General features: G+C 36.5%; 2 protein-coding genes and 1 long non-coding RNA gene across 3 annotated transcripts in view; all 3 read right to left on the bottom strand.

Annotated features, from left to right (window-relative positions):
* Positions 1 to 7,853, bottom strand: part of LOC101745503 (organic cation transporter protein) — a 61,870-nt gene extending 54,017 nt beyond the window's left edge. The window contains exon 1 of the mRNA XM_004921724.5: positions 7,378 to 7,853. Within this exon, the coding sequence (XP_004921781.1) occupies positions 7,378 to 7,483 (106 nt within the window). The 5' untranslated portion in view covers positions 7,484 to 7,853. The remainder of the gene's footprint in view (positions 1 to 7,377) is intronic.
* Positions 7,854 to 9,770: 1,917 nt separating this feature from the next.
* LOC134201045 (uncharacterized) lies at positions 9,771 to 10,839 on the bottom strand. The gene is made up of 2 exons (XR_009976194.1): positions 10,698 to 10,839; positions 9,771 to 10,024 (listed from the first exon to the last, which is right to left on the bottom strand). It is a non-coding gene; the product is annotated as an uncharacterized LOC134201045 (long non-coding RNA).
* A 7,013-nt stretch (positions 10,840 to 17,852) lies between these two features.
* LOC101739710 (ribosome production factor 2 homolog) lies at positions 17,853 to 20,971 on the bottom strand. The gene is made up of 5 exons (XM_004921690.5): positions 20,445 to 20,971; positions 20,147 to 20,362; positions 18,763 to 19,036; positions 18,301 to 18,442; positions 17,853 to 18,165 (listed from the first exon to the last, which is right to left on the bottom strand). The coding sequence occupies exons 1-5, from the start codon at positions 20,465 to 20,467 to the stop codon at positions 17,876 to 17,878; spliced, it is 945 nt and encodes a 314-aa protein (XP_004921747.1). The 5' UTR covers positions 20,468 to 20,971; the 3' UTR covers positions 17,853 to 17,875.
* Positions 20,972 to 25,305: the final 4,334 nt, after the last annotated feature.

Below are 25,305 nucleotides of genomic sequence, written 5' to 3'. Positions count from 1 at the left end.
CGAGGCGAGTAGCCTGGTCCTAGCGAGGTGAGCGAACTCCGACCAAGAACTGGTGCTTTAAAAAACACTCCGAATGCAGTTATTGCAAATAAATAATACAAAAAAACGGTTGTATAATATAACGAGCAGACACAAAGTGTATATAGGAGATCGCATTACAGAATTCGAATGTTGATTGTGTATAATCTGCTCCCACGTCCGGTAAAGCTAGCATAACCCCTCGAGATTACTAGCAATAGGTAGGCAAAAGAAAAAAGTCTACTAAATCTGGTTTTACTGGTGGTAAGACCTCTTATGAGTCCGCACGGGTAGGTACCACCATCCTGCCTATTTCTGCCGTGAAGCAGTAATGCGTTTCGGTTTGAAGGGTGGGGCAGATGTTGTAACTATACTGAGACCTTAGAACTTATATCTCAAGGTGGGTGGCGCATTTACGTTGTACCTAGATGTCTATGGGCTCCAGTAAAACCACTTAACACCAGGTGGACTATGAGCTCGTCCACCCATCCAAGCAATAAATAAATAAATAAATAAATAAAAACGACTGAGTTCAGTCATTGACACATCCCTGAACTCCCGCAATCTCTTCGTATCGGTCTCGACCAATCACTTAGAATTACTCAACAAAATTTCCTAAATCGTTTTATCAAATTAATAAATAAACCAGTAAAATTTTAATTAACATTCTAGCACTAAGTTAATTAGGTTAATTTTATTTCAGATTATAATAAATGTGTCGTTAAAATTTTCTTAATGTAGTTTCAAATTAGTACGAATGATTTTTAATACTATGTTTCTGTTCTACTCTATCAGCCCACAAACTTCCACTGCTGGACGTAGGCCTCCCTCAAGCCTCGCCACAAAGATCGATCCTGCGCTACCTGCATCCAAACATACATACATATTATATGTAGGTATAATATATTAATTACTTTGTTATTTGGTATTACCAATCTTCTATGATCGCAACTTCTTAGATTGTCGTCAGATTCGTTTGAAATATATGACTCATTCAGCATTTAGTTGTAAAACTAAGCTTTTTGAACTACTACAGGGAATCGCAGATCTATTGACGGATGCACTGGATGTCTTGAACGGAGTACGTTGGACACAAGCCGACTGTTAATAACAACCTGTATCGTAACCTACAGAACTCAAGGCGAAACTTATATGAGATGATACGTTTACCGCACGATCTCTTCCCATTACCATTCCAATGGTCGTCAGAGGCACGAAATTATCTGTCTTAAAAAAATCTTATTAAAAAACTAGCATTACATTCACATTCTACCCGTCTTGGCAGCAGATGTGAAGCCAGGGAACTTACAGGCTCCACTCGCAGGATAGTTACGGCTTACATTGTCGACATGACCACGAGAAGATTCTCCACATTTCAGAGGCTGAGCGCTACATTAGCATCCAGTTCTGAGAAGATTGCTGTCTGAATGCGAAAATGGTTGCAGTGATACAAGTAAATAACATGAAATCCATTCAATCTCGTAGTATACCAATAGAATCGCGTCGTCGTGGCCTAAAGGATAAGTCGTCCGGTGCATTCGTACAGGGTGGCCCATAAGTCCTTTGATATGAAAAAAAATTTATTAAAATAAAACTAAATACATTATGAATTAAATTTTTATTTACATAAAAAGCTTAAAAAACGGGAATTATTTTTTGAAAATAACATCTCCTAAATGTAATCCGTTGCGATCACGACACTCTTGCAAACGACGTCTAAAATTGTCGATGACTGCGCGGCACGTCACTGCTGAAATGCTTGTCATTTCTCTGCGGATGTTTTCTTTTAGGGCCTCAATTGACCGCGGGTTTGTGTCGTATACTTTAGCCTTAAGGTAGCCCCACAAAAAAAAATCCATCGGGGTCAGATCTGGACTACGTGGAGGCCAGGAAATGTCTCCTCTCTTAGAGATAACTTTGCCAGGAAAAAGTTGACGGATAACGGGCATAGCAGTGTTAGAGGTGTGAGAAGTGGCCCCATCCTGTTGAAACCACGTCCTGGCATTAAAGCCTGAAAAGTTTTGCAATTCTGGTATGAAAAACTCTTCGATCATAGCCACATATCGCTCCGACGTAACAGTAACTGCGCGCCCTCTGCCATCCTCAAAGAAGTAAGGCCCTAGGATACCATGGGCTGACATAGCGGCCCAAACAGTCACTTTCGGACTATGTAAGGGCTTCTGATGCTTAAGTTTTGGATTGATGGGGCTCCAATAGCGGCAATTTTGTTTACTAACATGCCCGTTAAGATGGAAATGAGCCTCGTCAGAGAACATTATGTTATTGAAGGAAGTAAACCGATTCAAAATTTCATTCGCATAATTTTGTCTTTGAATACCGTCAGTTTCCTTTAATTCTTGAACCAACTGAATTTTGTAAGGGTGCATATGTAAATCTTTCTTCAAAATCCGTTGTAACGATGTCCTGGATACGTTTAATGCTCTGGCGCGCTTACGAGTTGACTGTGTCGGATTTTCGCGAATAGACTGTGTCACTGTGTCTATGTTTTGTTCCGTACGTGACGTCCTTGGGCGACCCAACCGCGGTTTATCTAACGTCGAACCGGTCTCCTCGAACTTAGCAACCCAGTTCTTAATCGTTTGAAGAGTTGGAGTGTCGTCAAAGTTGTGTAAACCTTTGTGTTCTCGAAATTTACGCCGCGCAACGGTTGCCGAATTGTCGTTTTTATAAAACTCGCGCACACAAAACGCACGGTCCGCTCCGGTAAAACGCTCCATCGCGACTAAATTCCCAGAAACCGAAGTTACTCCCCCCGCTTCCCCTGCACCGCTCACGCGCGCCCTGTTCGTTTTATTCAAATTTTACTTTTCAAAGGACTTATGGGCCACCCTGTATTTAGAGATGCAACGATGTTCGCATCCAAGGCGGGTACCAATTTTTCTAATGAAATACGCACTTGATAAATGTTCACGATTGACTTCCTCGGTAAGAAATAACACCGCGTAATAAAAATCAAACCCGCAAAATTACAATTTGTGTAATTACTGGTGGTAGGACCTCTAATGAGTCCGCACGGGCAGGTACCACCACCTCATCTATTTCTGACGTGAAGTAGTAATGCGTTTCGGTTAGAAGGGTGGGGCAGCCGTTGTAACTATGCTGACAGCTTAGAATTGAAACCTCAAGGTGGGTGGTGGAATTTACGTTGTAGATGTTTATGGGCTCCAGTAACCACTTAACACCAGGTGAGCTGTGAGCTCGTCCACCCATTTAAGCAATAAAAAAAAAGTGATCGATCCGACGATCCGAAAAATACGATTACATTTACAAATAAAATTACATAATGTTATTTTATATTCATATTTGTTGTATACATATTTAATTCATATTTATAGAACATGTTTTTGATTTAAAAAACAATAACCGCCACTTCGTACAAAAACAAACAACTTACATTAATTAATCACTAGCCTTAATATAATGATAATCAGCTATTCATTAAATTAAATTTAGTATATAGATACTACAAGGTCTGTCTGTAGGTAAAGAAATCTACGCACATATTTATATCGAGGACCAAGTAAGTAGGTACGTACAACCGGTACGCTACCAGACAAACATTCATAAATCATAAATTAAACGTCATTATTATGCTTCGCAACTACGAGTAATACAAAACGACAATATTTATGTTTTGAACTTATTGATTCATAAAATTAAATCAGTGTAGGTACGCAAAAAAGGACTTTACTTGTTAACAATAATACGGATTAAATTCATTTAAAATATTTATCAAGGAGTGACCTGGAGTGATGGATGAGGTGATCGGTCGACTTGTCTATTGATATAACAATTTAAAGAAGACACCTACACAGTTATACAAACCAGTTATACAAACTGTTTTGGAATAGGCAAATACAGAATATTTGCACTTTTATTTGTATTATTACTTATGTTTAAATCACCAGTGCTCTTACACGCAATCCAAATCCTTCTTGTTTATTTATACTTATATACTTACATTCTGATCACGAATACACATGCATTTAAAAAAAAAAATATATTATATTTGTCAAGCGATTTATAAACTAGCCTTGAGTGAGTTATTTGAATACATCTCTGAAAATTCGATTCAAAATAAATATGCACATTATCATTCCCAACAATAAGCAGTCTACGATTTTATTATAAGAATACATATTATGTACTTTAAAGATTAGGAAATTACAATGATAACTACATTTAGGAAACTTTTGTTTAGGGGAAAGATCTTGAACTTCATGCAAGGTGTCCGCAGGTGGAAGGGGCGTGTGGTTTGTGGGAATTGAAGGTCCACAACATTTAGGGACCCGCGACCTCCCTGAAGTATTTATAATATTGGTATGCCCAAGAGGACACGGTTTGATTTTGAAGTCGTCATGGCCTAAAGGATAAGACGTCCGGTGCATTCTTGTTGAGCGATGCACCGGTGTTCGAATTCTGCCGGTTGGACCAATTTTTCTAAAGAAATACTTACTTAACAAATGTTCACGATTGACTTCCACAGTGAAGGAATAACACCGTGTAATAAAAATCAAACCCGCAAAATTACAATTTGTATAATTACTGGTGGTAGGACCTCTTGTGAGTCCGCACGGGTAGGTACCACCACCCTGCCTATTTCTGCCCTGAAGCAGTAATGCGTTTCGGTTTGAAGGGTGGGGCAGCCGTTGTAACGATACTAAGACCTTAAAACAAATATCTCAAGGTGGGTTGCGGCATTTACGTTGTAGATGTGTATGGGCTCCGGTAACCACTTAACACCAGGTGGACTGTGAGCTCGTCCACACATCAATACAATAGAAAAATTAGAAAACACGGAGACAAACGGCCGCAAGAATATATTTTTTACGCAAGAATATTTTTTTTTATCTGTGAAAATATAAAGGAGAGGTGTTTATTGTATAGCATAATGGAATAGGGAAAAATTGTCTCTACAAGCGCAGAGTCAACGAGCGTTATGATTTTAGAAATGTTGGATGAAATCTCTACCAAGTGGGTGATACCAAGTGGGATAAAATGATTCTTAAATATTTTTAGCTACTAAGCTCTATTCTTTGTTTCTATTCAATTATTCTATTCTATTGTTTGTAATATAAATAAATCGTTCAAATTTCCGAAGTACTTTTTTGTCAGAGACAAAATAAAATACTAATGCAACGAGTAATGTATTTTATTTAATTACTTTAAAACATTGTTTTTCTATCATGTACACTGTGTCGCTACAAATATAGTTTTAAAATCTAAATTCATTTAAAATCGAAAGTAAACTACGAAAAAGTAAATATTATATTTGTATGTAGGTAATAGGATGTCTTGTAAGTGGTTGAAAAGCATTAATTAGTACACATATTCCGAACTATAGTAACCGCATGTAAGTAAATATTTTCGTGTGCAAATATTGATGCTGTATGATGAGGTTATGCGAACAAACTATATTAAATTTTATTTTTTATTTTTCCTATAGTAATAGACAGCGAAGAAAGTAATAAAATGGCAAGCTGACGTTATCGTTTATACAGTTGATCACACAATGAGCTCATCAAACTTTACAATTTGTTCAATTTTGAACAAGCAATTACCTGAGTGAACGATTAGAAAATCTTGAGTTGTGGTAATTTTTTTTCACGTATTCCCATAACTTTAACATCGTTTTAATAATTTAGATTCAAAGCTGTTTTAAACGCAACAAAACAAATGATGTGTTTGCTGAAACTGTAACGACAGCTTTGCCTTACTTAGTTTACACTTTCCCAAATTAGTATTCATTTGGTCCATCTTTTGTATTGAAACAAAATACATCAATGAATTGTCAAATCATGAGTACCTCGTGTTCTGTTGTGAGTATAGTTGTGATAATTAACTGTCACCGATAACTGTAATTTATGTTCTCTCACCCTGACAGTTTGTGTCCCAGTTTTCAATCTTACATCCTTTGATTTAAGTGATTTGTAAGTACCAACAAGTTCTCGGATTCTGCTCTTACTGCCATTGAGTTAAATACGACTGAAGTTGATGAAACATATATTGACACTGAATGCGCGTATCTTATAACTTTTTTTTTTGCTTAGATGGGTGGACGAGCTCACAGCCCACCTGGTGTTTTTTTTTTGGTGGTGGTTACTGGAGCCCATAGACATCTACAACGTAAATGCGCCACCCACCTTGAGATATAAGTTCTAAGGTCTCAGTACTACAACGGCTGCCCCACCCTTCAAACCGAAATGCATTACTGCTTCACAGCAAAAATAGGTAGGGTGGTGGCAACCTACCCGTGCGGACTCACAAGAGGTCCTACCTACCACACGTAAAGTTAGTAAAGTAAACTTTGTTTTTCCCTCCTACCTAATCGTTGGTAACTTACGGGCCTATACCAACTACTTTACATTTAATTAAAATGTTAAAAACAAATTTTGTTCGATGAAGCATGTCCCAATGTAAGCCTATAATAGCGGAGTCTTAAATTAATTCGAAATTTGAAGAAAATAAAAAAGTTTCGTGCATTCGTTTCGTCCAACCAAGTCCAAGGCCTCACAGCTGCAGACATGTCACATAAATGCATAGTCGAAATGAAAGGTCGGCGAATACTCACCAGGATATACATTAAATGAACGAAATGTGAACAAAACATAAAATAAAAAAGATGTAAATAATTATCTTTCGGAAGCTATATGAATATCTTGTCAATAAGATTATTTAGGAAAACATTTGAATTTTAAATACCCGGAAGTTTAAACGGTTCCGCCAAGGATAAAATTATAAATTCGAATTGATTCGAAAAATTTGATCTTAATTAGTTTTTTTCCTTTTCAATAATCATATTTTACATACCTACAAAAACAGGTTTCATTAGTTAGTTTTTTTTTTTTTACTATTTTGCTTAGAGTTCAATTTAAGGTTATCACGAGATTGTCAACAAATGCATAGAACAGGACCAATTTTAATCTATTTAGTCTATTTAGTATTGCATTCGCAAGCTTTGCTTTAAATGACAAGAATAAAATTGGGTTATTGTATGATCTTGAAAATAAATTTATTCAAAAACTATTTAGTATTTACGTAAACGCTTACATTGAAACTTATTACGATGACAGCTAACTAATTACTTAAAATCAAAGTATAGTTACCTCCAGGCCATTTTAAATAATGACTGACTGAGTTGAAAAATATTACGCGTAAGGTACCCTATGTTTGTTGCAAGTCGGGAGTTAAATTATTGTATAATATTCAGGCAATAATGACTAATTGTTATGCACGATTTACGAGACGTACGTCCGTTCGCCGAAGCGAATCCTATTGAGATGTCACTCTCGTAACTCAAATAGATAATCACAGTATGTAAACGAAACTGAAACGTACTTGTCGCGTGTTTGTCCCCATCGGTCAAGAGCTGCAAGCTCCTGGGCTTCTGCAGTAACTCCTGCAGCTCCGGCTGCGGGTCCGAGCAGTCAGTTCTCGATTTCATTTTCACAAATATTAAATCACTATCACATCGGTTTTATTTTAATATTCGTATAAAACTGACGGTAATTGATCGTATTCGAAAAAGCGGACGTCCGAGCCTGTATCTGTCCGGCGGACGCGCATTGCTCTGGACTATGGTGGCAGTCGGGTAAGCCTGCCTTTATAGTTTGGCGATCGGCACTCTGAGGCACCGACGCGAGGATTCGAGCACGAAGTCGCGAGCCGACTGAATGTGCGCGACCGGCATCCGGTCAAGGGTACAGAACCTCGCACACTGGACCACTCAGCCTGCGCCTGTCGAACCAGCATTCCTCACTGTTCTACGATTTTCAAACAGATCAAATAATCCTATAATCATATTCTATCTATCTTTTAACGAAGTATCATAGCTGACTGACAGAACGCACGCTACATCGCGGAGCCTTAGATTTTGTGTGAATTTTCTAGGTATTTTTTAGTATAAAGTATTTAGTACGACAAATAAGCTGGAGAATCGAAGACAAAAATTATATTTCTAGTTTAATACGATTAGCAAACTTTTTATCCTCAGATATATTACTAAAGAACTACAAATTGCTAATTAAATTGTTTTTTTAATCGTATTTTTCTTTCTCTAAGAAAATAACAAAGTTATAGAAACTTAACTCCGTGATCACATTTTACTTCCCTATGATTATGTAATACAATAAGTATGTACCATTATGCACATAGTGGGGGGCAGGGGGTAAAAATACAGTTCACGGAGCTGAAAAGGCGAACGTAAAAAATAATAAGTGTACAGTTCACACGCGGTGGGAGTGAAGTCTTCCGCAGTATCCTATCTTATTCTCTCGCAGCTCTTATAGTCGTAAATGTTTGTCTTTTTTCAGTGTCACCTTTGAATTAATTTAATTTCCAATTCATCGAGATGTCATTATTGGCTCACTGAGATTCAATTGAAAACGATCCTAAATAAATTAAAAACATAAATTTCACTTAATGCCTTTAGCAGGAAAGACGAAAAACAAATAAAATAAAAAATTAAAAGGGGGTAATTCCGAAAATGTTGTCCGAAATAGATTTCACGAATAGCACTAGTTTTCAGCCACTCCGCTTCGCTGTGCTATTGTGCGAAGAAAAAATAGAACTCACCATATTTTTCGGCTTTCCACTGCAAATGAGATTTTTTTTTCCTACCTAATCGCTGGTAGCCCAAGGGTGTATTCTAATTGAGCTTGGACGGGCAAGTGAGCCCACGGGCTCAATCGGAGAGAATTTGCTAACAATAGCCCTAGCAATAGCAGTGCTTCATTGAATCCACCATCGGCACAGAATCGCGACCCTCGGAAAAAAATCTGACGAAAGATTCAGCGACTTGTGTCTATGGGCTGAGTTGCACGTTTAACTCTAATCGACGAGTTCGACGAGAACGGTCACCGGTGCTTGGAGAGTTTAAGCAGCGAGAGTAAGTCCGGAGGATCTGACAAGACATGTTTATAATACGACAAATTTGTCTTGCTTAGATCATAATGCATTTCAAATTTTTTTCGATTGATATTGTTTCTGATTTCTTTGATATTTTGCATGCAATATCTACACGCAGTTTCGTCACTTAGAAGTATGACCAAGAGATCAAAAATTTTGTTTTTTTAATTTCCAAGTGCAGCGCTTTTATGTTCCGCGTATATAAAATTTTCCTGATAATAATGAAATAAGAAAACCGGCATCAAAATATATCCTGCCTTAATATCGACTCACTTCTTAGTAATATTCGGATGGTTTTTCCGTATTTGTTATATACTCGGAATTTAACTTTTTTGAATTAAATTATTCCATTTTAATATTAAATATAAGGTAAAATTTAAACGATATACAATACTGATATAATTGAAATGGTTTCATTCGATGATATAAATTCATGGTCTTTTTACCGACAAAGGAACATTGGCCTCATTTAAATTTATTTTCAATTATATAGTTCCTTGATTGATTTGATTTTTGATAATTCTGATTTTAATCTATTCTTCTAATACGTGTATGTTCATTAAATTTAAAAGTAATGTAATAATGCTATTGTTCTGTAAAATAAAATTACTTCTTTATTTTATACTTGACAAAAATGCAACTACAAAAAATTGTTTTAATTAAAGGGTATAAGGGTAGTATTTTTTATGTATTGTGTCCTAAATCTGCGCCATTAACTTTTAAGTTGAATTTTATTTGAGACTTCAATTAAAAGTAATGTTTTTCACTCCAGTAGTTACTCAAAAGCACCCAAACCATTTACATTCAAATCGTTCACAGTAATAAAAGCCTTATTGCATACGTGTATTTGAGGGAATTCAAAAAACATCATTATTACATATGTACATATTATGTGTTGCAGAATATGGTTTTTCGATACAATTGTTATAATTACTTTAAGAATAACATAAAAGTAATCCTGCTTAGAAACTTCGAGAAAAGTCGAAATTGTCGAAATATGTTATTCTAGCTAAAGTTGTCTCAGCAAGCAGTTTTGCAGCGTCTTGCAGTTTGATTTGGCTTCTTCAGAATGGTACGCCTGAGATAAAACTATTAATAAATCTCAAAATAGCCGAATTTACTCTAATCAGTGGCGAAACAGGTCTGTTACGTATATTATCTTACCTATTACATATACCTATTATTCAAACGGGTTGGTGATTTCTTTGCGAAATTCTAAAAATATCGCACTAGATATAATATTTATTGTTTTCTGTTTTATCGGTAATTTAAAAGTAAACAAGATAAATTGTCAAAAGCCTAAAAACATTACCTACTCGTACCAGGTAACACTTATTCAAATTAATTATCACGAGTTTGGTTCGACGAGATCAATTTATCATAAATGATCTCTGAACTTCTTCATGTTCAAGGACGTTATTATGGATAAAATAGCGACGATAAAATACCTGTCTGTAATAAATACGTTTTTGTAGTCTGACGAGAAAATAGAATTAACAATTTCAATATTTTATTATATATTTTACCTTGTACTTCAGAAAAGTACCTGCTTGTATTTCCTGACAAAATATAGGTTCGAGCTTCCTTATGCTTTTAAAGTTCAATATTACCTAAGTGTATTTTATACAGAGTGTATTGGAAATGTTTCCAGTAACATATAGACTGGCTATGAAGATGATTTCCTATCAAATCGCAAAAAAATATCAAATATAGATAAGTGAACTGTATGAGTCTACGAAATCACAACTTACCTATTGTTAACTAAGTACCGATTTAGACATAGTCGAAATCTCAATTATAAAAAGACTTCTCCACGAATGAGTGTCGCAGTTGAGTTAAGCAGAATGTTGGTACCCGTCCGTATTGGTTCGCACAATACGCTTCAGAACTTATCTCTGAATGGGGTTTTTCAATAGGGACGCTCGAACTTTGACAGCTCATAGCAGCCATCTTTTTTAATATCGCTTTACAAAGATGGCTACTGTCAAATTTGGCATGAACACATAGGTATTTAGTCGTTACCATAGATTTCATAATAGCACGCTACACGCTTGTCCGGCGGTATCATCGGCCCTTATTTTTTCGAAGATGCGCAAGAAGCCACGCCTCTGTCAATATCGACCAATATCGGACTATGATAACAAACTTTTTGTGCCCTAGAATAGATGGTACGGATCTCGCAAACATGTGGTTCCAACAGGACGGCGCCACTTTCCATACAGCACGGGAGACATTAAATTTATTGGATGAGAAATTCGAAGGTTTCTTCACTCACGTGGTGGCGATATCAATTGGCCACCGAGATCGTGTGAACTCTAGTCAATGCAGACAAATCAATCTATTCGCGCCCTGAAAGCCGACATAACTCACGCTCTTTGTGAAATTGAGTCCTATTTATGCAAAGATTTCATACAAAATTGGTCCACCAGAATACACCACCTACAGCGAAGTGGCGGCGGCCATTTGGCTGAAATTATGTTCCACACATAATGTCATCTAATACCCTTTAAAATAAAATAAAAATTGTGACAATGACTTATACAGGTTTTTTAACTTTATTTTTAAATTTGAGCGCTCTTAATGAAAAACACTTCACATAAAACTACATATCACATTTTTTAAACTTGTACTTGACAAAAAAGGACCATTAATCAATACTTAAGGCAAATAAATTAAAATTTAATGAACGATAGATCATGATAGAACATGTTAAGTTCAATCTTTTTATATTATTGTATTATTTTTATTTCCTTCGTAGGCAGACGATTACACGGCCCACATTCTGATGGTGAGTGGTCATCGCCGCTCGTGAATATAAGCAATGCGAAGCTTGCAATCAAGCCACTGTCTGATGCTAAGGTCTCTTTACAAATTTAGTTTGAGGACGGATGTCATGGCTTTCGGAGAACACTAAGTCCATCCCAGAAAACCAGATGGTGGGTGGGTGTTCATCGACATCTAGCAATTAGCACATACTATGTGCTAATTGTACGATTGTAAAAACCACATGACGGAATCGTCTCAATTACTTCCATACTCCCACAAGAAGTTACGATACAGAGAAAGAACCAAAACCTACAAACAATCCAAGAGATTGGGATTCACTTGAGAGTTCTCAATAACTAAGCTCAGTCACTTCAGTGCGACTGCTCTGCTTACAACCAATTAGCTATCACTAATAATGGAAAAGTAATCTCTGGCAGTACGATACGCTAAGATACGCCGATGTGCTAAGTTTGTTAATCATTGATCTTTTTGTTGATAAACATACATATTATACATATTATAATATCATTATTAAACATATTATCTCGTGGTCATTGGTGAAAACAGTCATGTCTTAAATAGGTTTTTTCATAATTATTATGAGCATCATAAATAGCACGACAGCTGCAGGTCTCGTTCTATATTTAAAAATGGTCCATGGTTTCTTGGAAGTTAACTTATCTCGAGCTTCAATTAGTTTTTAGCACACTGCCATTTCAGCCTACACTGTCTCTTCACATTCAAGGAAGTCAAAATCTAGATTCCTACACCTCCTACGATATTCTAATAAAGTTAATTACGAAGATAAATTAGCTTTCTTCGGTTTATCTTAACGTTCAGTCCTTTCGTTGGTCGCATCTGTCGATTTGGTCCTCTTTCATCACTATACACGTGATATATTTAAAGAAACTATATATGTAATGTGAAATAGACAAGTACAAAAACATTCAGTGATAGATTTAATTTCTAATTAGGTAGGTACGTAGATTTTGAATGCAGAAATATGCATCGTTATTGTTCGCTCATACTAATAAAAAACTAGGTAAAACCTTTATCTGAATAATATCAGAAAATTTTAATGAAATAAACCGTCGTAATAAATTAGTAATTGTAGTCGTTTATGTATCCGATCAATCATTACACGATTTTGTTAAGTTATAACCTTGAATCTATTGAATTCTCATTTTGTTTACTGTTTTAAATGAATCCATAGCCTAAGGGCGTAATTATTATTAGTGATATAGATTGAGAGCTGCTATGATTCAATGGATTTTATTGAGTATACAAGTACATTGTTTATCAAGTTAAACAATTTCAAATCGGTGTTTATTTATTATTATTGAATAAAACCATCCCAAATATAAAGAAGATACAGCTTCCGAGCAAACAATACCTACATCACAGCCACGCTTACACATAACTGAAGAAAGTAGTTATCCTATATGGCTAGTTTATAAATCAGGGAATTCCCACTTTGTTTCCTTGTGACGTTTTATGTAAATTTGATCTCATACTTTATTCATAAGCTTTAAGTTTATATTATGTAAATTCCGCGTAAAACAAATTTATTCAAATTATTTTTGATATTTAATTTTCTGCGTATCGCATATAAATGTTGTAGGCATATTAAATAAAAGGTTAATCACGAAATTGATGACAATTTAATACGTTCAACTTGGCTTAGACTAGATGTCCCCTAATTTTTTATCTCATGGACTACTTGTAAATTTATTCGATTTTCGGTAAACTTCCTGTTAAACAGTGTAGTATAAAATCTCTACTTCACTAATAACATATTCTTCTTTCACATTTGAAATTTTTCCTCATAGCCTGCGCTCGTCAACTTAAGGGAAAAGTCGGTTGACAGCATTGTACTATATATACTGTATTAGTCATGCATTCAATATAGCTAACTGTAAGTGAGGGTGTCTTAAAAATAAATCAATATTGCACCAACTTGCGTGTGTTTCACTACAATATGATGGCAGCGGTGCATCGCTTTTAACATTTAATACGCGTTAAATCGAAGTAACCGAACATAAAAGACATAAAAATAAATACGTAATATCATTACTACTATTATTTCACGTAATTATGGAACACGCGCGTCCGCCAGCAGAGTTATCACTCCATGGCGACAATGGTGGAAGCTGTTCGAAGTATTTCTTAAAGCGTCTGGAGTGAGCAGAGCCTAAAGAAGTTCAGGCTAGTTTGTTGGTGAATCTCATAAGATCGGCCGGTTACGAGGTTTATACGACCTTCACTTTTAACGAAGGTTAAAGTGAGGATGATATCGACTGTACCGATAAAAAATAGATTATGGGAAAAAGTAGATAATGAAAGGAATTGCAAAGCTATAATGATGAACAGAGAGAAAATTAAAAAAACATTATGATAGATCGGCTAAATTGTTAAAACCCTTGTTATTGGGTGATAAGGCGACTCTAATCGGTAACGGCGTTAGAAAACCGGTGTCAATAGTGGAAGGTACATTGCAACCTCGCTCCTATGTTATTGAAGATGACAGCGGCAGTCGTTTTCGGCGTACTCGAAGTCGTATGCATTCAATATAACTAACTGTAAGTGTGTGTGTCTTAAAAATAAATCAGTGTTGAACCAACTTGCATGTGTTTCACTACACATAGTAGTAGTACCTCAATGGTTCACAGAAAAGAAAACGGTACTGAGTTGATTTCTCTTAATATCCGAAACTCCAAAATGTCAGGCCCTAAATAATAATATTTTTTCCCCTACCTATTCGCTGGTAGCTTATGAGGTTGTTCCAGTTACGCCCGAATGAATAAAATTAATATTAAACCACTTACCTTACTTGTAACTATACTTGAGACTTTAGAACTTACATCTCAACGTGGGTGGCGCATTTACGTTGTAGATGTCTATGGGCTCCAGTAACCACTTAACTCCAGGTGGACTGTGAGCTCGTCCACTCATCTTAGCAATAAAAAAAAAAAAACTTACCGAACCCGAAAATCGACGAATCAAATCGTATGCACAATTTCTTGTCGTATATCGCTTTTGGAGTATCGAATAGATAAGTTTTTTTTTTTTATGATTGAACGGTTACTGGTTGCCCGGAGTCCTTTCCGGTTTCACCAGTACAGATGGGCGAGCAGAGACTCAGCCAGAAGGGGTGGGATTTGCTAACAGCTGCTCGAGCACCTCCGAAGGAGACCTAACAACTCAAGAGCGCTTCTCAATTCTTAAAACACAAGCCTCCTTCACTCCGCGATTCGGCAATATGAACTTTTTTCGATGTGTTACTCCGAATGATCCTACTTTGTATAGGTACTTATTAAGCGGATTATTACACTCATGGACACCCAAAATTATAGCTACAACCTTCTAAAAAAAATGCCAGAACATTTACCTGTACCTTATTGTGGTTTTTTATTTGTTTAACGTAAAGGATGAACACGTAAGTAGAATATGTCGTGTACCTACTTTTAATATTACGAGGCATTTACGCGAGGAAAAGTTATAAATATTATAATAATAAAACAACAGTTTTGTAACATGTTTGACCTAGCACCTACATTGTCTAATAAAGTGAACGAATTACTAATCTCCATATAAATTTTCAATTAAAATCATTTTTCAACAACAAATTAATTAATACTATTAGATATGTTCATTGCGAAAGTGAATGTTATATATTGTAGCCAAACAAAAACGTCGACCTTTGAATGTACCTTTCAAAGGTTCATAATAATATTATAAAGTGATTATTGCTCCATTTTAAAGTTAAAAAGACGTTAACTGAATTATTACAACGGCAGATAAAGTATGGAGATAAATAGAACGAGGGCTTTTTCTATGCTGTTACTTAAAAAACGCATTAAATTAATATTGTGTAAACAAAAACATTGCGACATTTACGTCATAGCTTCGACGACGAATGTCCACTGTCTTGTTCGACGTCTATTTGTATATTTAAAAGTAATTTCTCGTCACCCGTATTTTATCGTAATAAGGTTATGACCATAGTAGGGGTCTTTATTTATATGTTTTACAACTACATTTTTTATTGTATAGAAGACCTTCCTAATGTTAAAGGGCTCCCCTTGGATACCAACTTAAAGATGCCACCATTCGCCTTCAGACACAAGTAGTACAACGGCTGCTACACCCTTCAAATCGGAACGCATTACTGCATCGCAACAGAAATAGACAAGGTAGTGTTACCTACCCGTAAGGTCCGGTTCAAATGACGTCCTACCACCAGTAATAACGAAAATTATAATACATATTATAACGGAACGAAATTTCCGAACGTGCGATACCGCCCCCGCCGCCGCCTTACCCCCCGCTGAGACAGAGCTCTCTGAGCGCGAAAACACACGCCCTCAGCGCGCGCGACGACGACCAGTAAAATATTGCGAGTCTTAGTTTAACTATACGATTCTCAACTCATTTTGTATTTTAATTTAGTTATTGTGTCGCTTTTATAGTAAAACCTCATACCAAATCAGTGTAAACATTATTTCTATATCATCTTCGCCAACAGCCCGGAACAACGAACTCACAAAAACTCACAAAAGCCCCGCCAGTCGGACTTGTAGTGTTAAAAATGGCGCCCAACGTGGGGCTGTGAAGTGATATTTATAAGAAATTATTGTGCCTGCATGAACGATTTGTGTTTTCCTGACTTTACCGACTAAACCGTCGTCAAATAATGCCGCCGAAGAGGATGCGTAGTAGTAGATAGTAAAACCTCATACCAAATCAGTGTAAACATTATTTCTATATCATCTTCGCCAACAGCCCGGAACAACGAACTCACAAATCTCACAAAAGCCCCGCCAGTTGGACTTGTAGTGTTAAAATATTTATTATACATAGTATATTTTTTTACATGTTATTCCTTGAAATTCGTACACAGGTGTTGCTTTCGTATAGGCGTATTTCTTTAAAAAACGACCTGGCAACATACCGCCATTGTCGCCCTAAGCACGTCATTTCAAATTCTCGCGAACTACTCTCGATGCTTTTAGGTATTCCACGCACCGGTCACCGTTCCCGTCCAACTCATCGAATGCGATGAAGGGTTCGACGTGCAACCACAGACATATCTCACTGAGTTCCTCGCCGTATCTTCTCAGTTGGTCGCAGTTCCAATCCAGTGGTAGATTACTACAGTAAATATTAGAGCAAAGTGACTCAGGTTAAGCCCCGTGAGATACCAAACAATACGTAGTTAGGACAGCCCCTTAGGTTAGGGCCGCCGTACCGCGGAGACCGGCGTCGTTGGTCGTCGACTATACCCTCGACGACCCGTCGGTCGGGTGTCCTCGAGGTGGCGCCGCATGTCTGGTTGTAGTGTTGACCGCGTGAACCCCCCTACTCTGACCGGGTTCTGACCCCGGACGGAGATCGGACGTCAGATGTAAGAGTGCAGGAGAGTCGTTTAATGTAGTAGGGACCTAAAATTCCATGGGCCTGCGGTCTACTCCCAACACCTTGCAGATCGTCAAGTCCCACGTACCTCGCGCGCCCCCTAGGCGCGGGGACCTCGTAGGAGGTTCGGCCCCCGGCCCGAAAAAAGAAAGCCCGGCTACCAACAAATAGATAGGAAAAAAATTAATAAACTGGTACCTGCATATGGTGATTCGAGCACCTGCACAGCTGTATTGCTCGATAAGGGTATACCGGGAGTCCTATAGTTATCGTATCGTTAAGCAGATTGACAAACTTGTGTTCCACGTACAGCTAAACGGTAGCCAGAGATCAGGCACCATAAGGTTACCTAGCATCATGCAACTAATGCGGTTGTAGCGGTACCGTCATAGAACAAAAGAAATATAGTACAAACCTAAAACGCGCTAATATATCCAAAATAAACTTACCAAGATACATATTTCCAACAAAATTTGGCCTTTTGGTCTACCGAGCAATATCCAGTTATACACGGCTTATACGGTGAAACAAGTTCTTTCACTTAACTATAGTGCGGTCAAGAGCCGATCTGCTCATCTCACACAGGAAAATAAACTAGTCGATACAGCATGTATGGACGTACGTGCTCTTGGAAATCAAATGAGATGTGTGTGACAGATCGATATAGGTACACTGGGCATCCTATTCGTTAGCTCATAGACACTAAAGTGGCAATCAAACAAAAGTTACATAGTAAATGTACTCTTTATTATACTTCTACATGTTGTTTTTGTTTTGCTGCTTTCTTATCTTTCTTTTTCTGAAGAAGTATTTTTTTCTTTTCTTCGGTTGTTTTCTTTAAGCCCTTCATCTTTCGGGTTTGCAGCCTATTGATATCTTGCTTACCCATATGAATACGGCCGTGTTTAGTTCCAAATGCATCTCTGGAGATATTTTTCTTTTTGATTGGTTTCATCTCTCTCGGTATTTTACAAGCTTCCTTGTAGAGATCGTCAGACGCTAACTTAGTTCTTCTTAATTTGAAATCAATTGACGGACCTGCAGTTGCCAAAAAATTTTTTATTCAGTTTGCTGATAAGAAAATGATTCCGTCAACAATCATACAAAATATGCAAAATGACAAGCTTGTGAATATTTATTCACTTGAACTGTGATTTCAACAACGATTGTTACCTATTTCTTCCAACTCCACTCTGGGTGTTCTCTGGCCACTTTTCTTAAGTGATATTCTGTACGATCTGAAGTAGATCAAGCCATCATCAGTAGCCGTGAAACTGAGGACATGTTCTAATCCCTGCAATCTAATGGTTTCCACCTATGAAAATATAAATACCATTTATTTTTACATTAATTGTCAATTTTTATTACTATAGAAATAAAATATAGTAATTTAATGATAGGTGGGAAATTAATTTGGTATTACTAATTAATTATATGAAGTACCAACAAAGCACTTATAGTTATTAAATTGTATTATAATTGCTTAATTATTATAATTTTTAAAGATATGCTGTACTGGTATAACATTTTAACAACATAACATTTGAATTCAATTACTGATACTGTAATAAATCCTTCCTTTATTTGACATTCATGAAAAAATGATTTTATTAATTTTCCAATATTATTTTTTACCTTTTCTCTGTGAAAGAAATCAGAGAACAGTGACTTCAATCGTGTTAAATCCTGGTTTAGCTCCCAAGCAGGTCCATTAAACAATAAACATGGTTTAGAACCAGCCAGGACTTTTATATTGTGAAATTCTGACATTGCCTTGTATTCTTCAGTACCAAGTTCAATCATATCCAATATTCCATAATCAAAAGTTCTACCCAAAACAATGTTGTGGGGGCGCTTCTTGCTGTGTGAACCAACACCAAACAGAGCCGCCTCTTTTTTGTAACATAACCTATAAAGCAGACAATCGAAAGTATAAGACTACTTTTACTATGTTTTTATAATATTTAGTTCACTTTTCACGAGTCGTAGACATTATTACAACTACTTTTATGATTTAATCTCATATTTTTTATTGTGAATATATTATATCTGGTGTTTTGAATATGTTACAGTTTGTACAAAAATATAATGAAAATCAGAATAATGAGAATATAACATGTACGTAGTTTTGATTGTCATTACAGTGTAGCATTTCCAAACTTTTCAGAATCAGACTTAATGAATATCGCCATTTAAATCCAAATAACAATGACTGAAAACTTTCTTTTACATTAATTAAAGAGCAATTATTTCAATATTATATATAGGGATCATATGAACAAATTTTAAGAAAATAATTTTAACAAATATATGTTTAAATCACTAAGTAAACTCTTTAAATTGGAACTTTTTAATCCAATTTTTAAAACAATTTTTTATTACTGTCGTGGCGTGCAATCTCATTGACAAGACATAAAACCTATAATGACTAGACATAGACAGACTAAGACAGACATTTGAAAATAATTCAAAAATAAATGGAACGAGGGCGTACGTGACCAGCAGCGAGGCAGTACATTTTTTGACTTCTGAAAAGACAGACATACAAAAAGACGAAACAGAACGAATAGTAATTGACCGTTCTTATATAAGATGTTCAAGTGACCTTCGACCGTTCAAGTAGTCATTCGACCGTTCAATTACTGATGCTTGAATGAAAATGTTTGGTTTAAAATCAATCTATATTACATTTTATATGTGGCTATTCATAGAAATAAGAGCTCTAAAAATAAACAACTTGGAGATTCATAAATAATTTACTAAGGAAATTTTATGTCGATAAAATTTAAAATGACAATGTAGCAAAGTGCATCGAAATTATTATAAATGCTATTAAATAACGAAATAACTGCCATAACCTATATAACTAGTATAAAGCAACGATGTAGGTATGCTCTGAAGAGTTCAAAAACTTAGTTAAAATTTTAATACTGATCCTACCTAGCAAGATACGAGAACAGGGAGCTAAGCTACTTTAGTTTAATATACATTCACTTGTATAAAATGCAAAATAACTTACTTCTCAATCAAACTACTGTCTTCAAATGGGACAAAATCGTTTTTGCGGCTGAGATAAGCGGCGTCAGGCTTTTTTAAATCATAGATATCCTTTAGTAGCTTTCTTGTCCTTTCTGACGGGTTGCGGCCTTGAAGGAAGATACTTTGTTTAGGACCTTCAATGGGCTTAGGTTCTTTCGATAGTAGAACCTTTTTTCCTTTACGAGTTGTAGGTTTCCTAAAAAAAATTTACTACTGTAAAATGATGCAAGTTATTGTGAAGAATAAGTAATGTTCATGCTAGTGTTGAAGAAAAGTACTTTATTCTTTGTAGCACAGGCATTTTGTTTACATGAAATCTCAAAAACACAACGAGATGCACACTTTTCTTAGTTGTCAACTCAAACACGTGAAAATTGTGATCACAGATAATAAATGATTGAAGTGTGAATTTATTACTATATAGGTCTATGAAATTTATGAAGTGTATCACGGTGTATCATCTATGCTTAAGAACGAAATTAGAGATGCCGATTAAGTTCAATTTACCCATGGAGTTAATAAGAATTTACCACAAAAGATCGATTATTTCATCGAAAAAGATCTCTGAATCGACATCAAATAGTAGAAAATCGAATTTGATTTTTAGAGTGCAATTAAATACAACAAGAAAATAGAATGAAACCACAAATAATAGAAAAAAATAATTTTAAATATATACTTATTTGGATAAGTTTCGACAACTGTCTATATAATATTGATCATTGTGATAATTGTTAATATTGTGTGATTTGATTGACTCTGTGTTTTTTTTTATTGTGTGTTTGAGTTGACAACTAAGAAAAAGTGTGCATCTCGTTGTGTTTTTGAGATTTCATGTAGGAGTGGGTAATATCGGTTTAACCGCGTATCGAATCGTATCTATATATCGAGTATCAATATCGGATATTGAATCTATATATTTTCTGAATCTATATATTGATGGATGCTAGTAGATTTTCTCGATTCATGATATTTGAGATTTGAAACGATACGCTGATATAATATCGTAGTAGATATAGATTTAAGTCAACGTTATACGGTTGGTTTTCTGATATCAATTTATAATATGATTTTAAAGTAATAAAAAGAACATGAAAATAAAAATATCAAAAAAACTTTCCTTCATGCTTTTATCAGACTTAGGACTGGCTACATTTTTTTCAGTTTTTAGTATTTTGTATCTTAATTTAAAATTACAAAATATATCAAAAGAGTGTAGATTTCAAAAGTTTAATACAAACACAAGAAATAAACTCAGTTATTTGGATTCAACTAAAAATAGAAAAATGTGTACTTTAAAAATCAAACACAAAAAACTTTTAAGTATTTATAAACACTTGTCCAAAAATTGTAGTTCAAGGTCAAAGCGCGTGAAATTAAATTCAACGATGCAAATAGGCTATACTGCATTCAAGTTAGGGTCGAAAATTGAAACTTCTTTCCTAAATTGTATCCTGCTGATACGCTAAGAATAATCTACAGACATATGGACTTAAATATAAGGTTTACAATTGTATGGATAATGCCTGTTTCTGTTTCATTCATCACATGATATCCCTATCGTGCGCTCACTCACTCTGACCGATTCGATACGAACCAAACGAATATTGCTGATATTCACGAATCGGTACGATATGCCGATGCGCATCACATCGAGTAATATCGTGTATCGGCTGATATCGTTATATAGATTTCGATTCACGAATCGGTACGATATGCCGATGCGCATCACATCGAGCAATATCGTGTATCAGCCGATATCGATATATAGATTTCGTGCGGGGCGATATCGGATTCAACGATATTGCTGCGATATATAGATATTGAATCTAGATACGATTTATATCGCCCACTCCTAATTTCATGTAAACAAACTGCCTGTGCTACAAAGAATAAAGTACTTTTCTTCAACACTAGCATGAACATTACTTATTCTTCACAATAACTTGCATCATTTTACAGTAGTAAATTTTTTTTAGGAAACCTACAACTCGTAAAGGAAAAAAGGTTCTACTATCGAAAGAACCTAAGCCCATTGAAGGTCCTAAACAAAGTATCTTCCTTCAAGGCCGCAACCCGTCAGAAAGGACAAGAAAGCTACTAAAGGATATCTATGATTTAAAAAAGCCTGACGCCGCTTATCTCAGCCGCAAAAACGATTTTGTATTTCAGCTTTGCCTTAATAACGTGTAGGTGAGCTCACAGGGCTCAAACCAGAAGTGTTGCTAACACTGGCCCTAGTAAGAGCAGTGCTTCGCAGAATCTACCACCGGGTCGGAAACGCGACCTACTGAGAAGATCCGGCGAGAAACTCAGTGGATTAATTTACTCGTCGAGCCCTTCGTCGGAAGCGACGGGTTCGGCGAGGATGGTGACCGGTGCTTGAGTTACCTAAAAGCACTGTTAATGGATCGGCAGGATCCGTAATGACGTGTTTAGGGTGATGTCAACTGTTTACCACTCAGTCCACAGGATCGGGTACGAAAAAAACGCTTATCTGAAAATGAGCACTTTTAACTAGAGGAACGCCAATTCGAATGATTTATTCACAAAAACAAAATATTTTGATCCATATGTAATTTGTAAATATAAATATGTTGTAATTTAAATATGTTATTTAAAATTTATCAGTTCCATTTTTCCATTACGTAATGGGTGCGTTCATGCATAGCTCATAGAAGCAGAAATTTTATCCAAGCTAATCTCCATGTTGCACATATTACAACTTAAGTGTCGTCGCTCATAATAATTTTGGAGCTGTTACACACGTGAAACAGGAACTCATGATTGCTTTGCATCCGTTTTAGGTAAGATGATGGTCCGAGTGGCATTACGATACCAGATAATAAATGTCCTATACTTTCAATTTTCAAACTTTTATTTCTGCTTGACATTTTAGTCGCCATGCTGCTTTGATTCTTGACTGAACAGTCATAATAAACTGTCCAATAAGGATAATATTACATTGAAATAAGAAAGGACAAAAACGAGACACTGACTGACATATGCTTGAACAGAAATGTATTTAGCGGTATTGCATCATTAAGTACGAACGCACTAATGCGCCATACTGGGCCACGACGAGTTTTATTGCAATTAATCGAGACGCAAAGCTAATTTAACGATCCTTCAGGTTTCAACATGTAATATTTCTAGAATTCTCCCAAAAAGTCCAATGAAGTCTCAGTAAATTCATTTCATCATATCTCGTTTCATTCCATTTCATTTAATTTCACCCCAATTGATTAAATTTCAAACAAATCAACCTTACCTATGGAAGTAATTGCATATTTGATATTTTCCAGCAATCTGTATTTACTAATAGCCGAGCCATGGAGTTAATAAGTTACAACACTAAGTCTATGAGCCGATTCTATGAAGGGTATGGAGAACCGTCTCTGTGTGTGAAAAAGTGTCCGTTAAAATCTGCTAAATAAAGGTGGCGCTACAGTAGCAACTGGGTAAATTTAAAAAAAGGCGCTGAAAGTTATTAGAATAAGATAGCAGATAGAGAAATAAAAAAGGACGAAAGAACTGTAAGCACTACAAAATCACAAAAAGTATTTTATTTAAAGCTGATAAGAAAATGCAATCGATGTCTCCACGTTTTACCACAGCAATAATTTCAGGTTATATTGATGAAATTAGTTTGGACTACGTAAACATGTGAGGTCTTGCTTATTGTGTCTGTCACTAACTGCTCTAGTATTTAAATATATTAAATTTGCTAACTCAGCATACTTCAATCAGATAACAACTGCTCAATTCATATCATACCCTGTGCCTATGCTAGCGCCATTCTAGAGGATTTTTGAACGTTATTTAGTGCTGAAAGTGGTACACTTTTTCAAGCTTCTCCCATATGAGACGGTTCTTCTTACCTCTACCCTCCATAGCCGACCCCAGAGTATTATTATCTATAGCCGAGGCTAGATACTTTCATGTTTTCAAATTTTTGCCGCTCATACCTAGAAGTGAAGATCAACTGTAGCATGAATATGACAATGTTAGGATCGTATTGTGTGCTGCACCTGACATTAAAAATATATCCATTCTTAGTTTACTTATTATTGCTATAACAACTCACAAGGCATTTGACTTACTTTCCATGTACACACACATACGCGATTAATATTAAATAGTTTACTTGATTCGAAAAGTAAATTTTGGTTAATGTGAATGTTTAATTAAAAGTACATTGACGGTCTAACCTCGCGCTTATAATTTCGGACGCTTTGAATAATTTACAATGCTCGTGGTCACGGAAGACTACTCGACATCAACCCCACGAAAAGCAAAGCGGTGCTCTTCAAAAGGGGTCGCCCTCCGAACACCACGCTGAGCATCCCTCTCCCGACTAGGCGCGTCAACACCTCCGCCTCCGCCATTCGCCCAATCACGATGTTCGACCAGCCCATACCGTGGGCCCCGAAGGTCAAATATTTAGGCGTCACCCTCGACAGTAGGATGACATTCCGCCCTCACATCAAGGCGGTACGCGACCGTGCCGCCTTCATTCTAGGACGTCTCTACCCGATGATATGTAGGCGAAGTAAAGTGTCCCTTAGAAATAAGGTGACACTCTACAAAACTTGCATACGCCCCGTCATGACCTATGCAAGTGTAGTGTTCGCTCACGCGGCCCGCACTCACGTAAAATCCTTCCAAATTATTCAATCCCGTTTTTGCAGGATAGCCGTCGGAGCCCCGTGGTTCGTCAGGAACGTCGACCTCCATGACGACCTGGACTTAGAGTCCATCAGTAAGTATCTTCAGTCGGCGTCGATGCGCCACTTCGATAAAGCGGCACGACACGAGAACCCTCTCATCGTAGCCGCCGGTAACTACATTCCCGATCCTTTTTTTTTTTTTTTTTTTTTTTTTTCGGGTAGAGGGCCGAACCTCCTACGAGGTCCCCGCGCAAAAGGGGCGCGCGGGGTATGTGAGACTCTACGATCTGCATGGTGTTATGAGCAGACCGCGGGACCAAGGATTTTAGGGCCCACCCACTAAACGACTCCCCTGCACTCTTACACCCGACGTCCGATCCCCTCCGAGGTCAGAACCCGGATGAGGTAGGGGGGTTACCGCGGTCAACACTACAACCAGACGGCGCGGCTCACCCCAAGGACGCCCAGC

This window comes from Bombyx mori, chromosome 23, assembly GCF_030269925.1.
Source record: "Bombyx mori chromosome 23, ASM3026992v2".
In the NCBI taxonomy this organism is placed as follows: Eukaryota; Metazoa; Arthropoda; class Insecta; order Lepidoptera; family Bombycidae; genus Bombyx; species Bombyx mori.
Note: the sequence above shows the minus strand (reverse complement) of the source record. Positions and strands in the feature narration are given on the sequence as shown.

Coding starts and splice junctions, on each gene's coding strand:
- LOC101739710 (XM_004921690.5), bottom strand. CDS start 20,467: ATGCCTGTGCTACAAAGAATAAA. Junction 20,363..20,444: donor CCTGTGCTACAAAGAATAAA/GTACTTTTCTTC, acceptor AATTTTTTTTAG/GAAACCTACAACTCGTAAAG. Junction 18,166..18,300: donor AGTGGAGTTGGAAGAAATAG/GTAACAATCGTT, acceptor TGGCAACTGCAG/GTCCGTCAATTGATTTCAAA.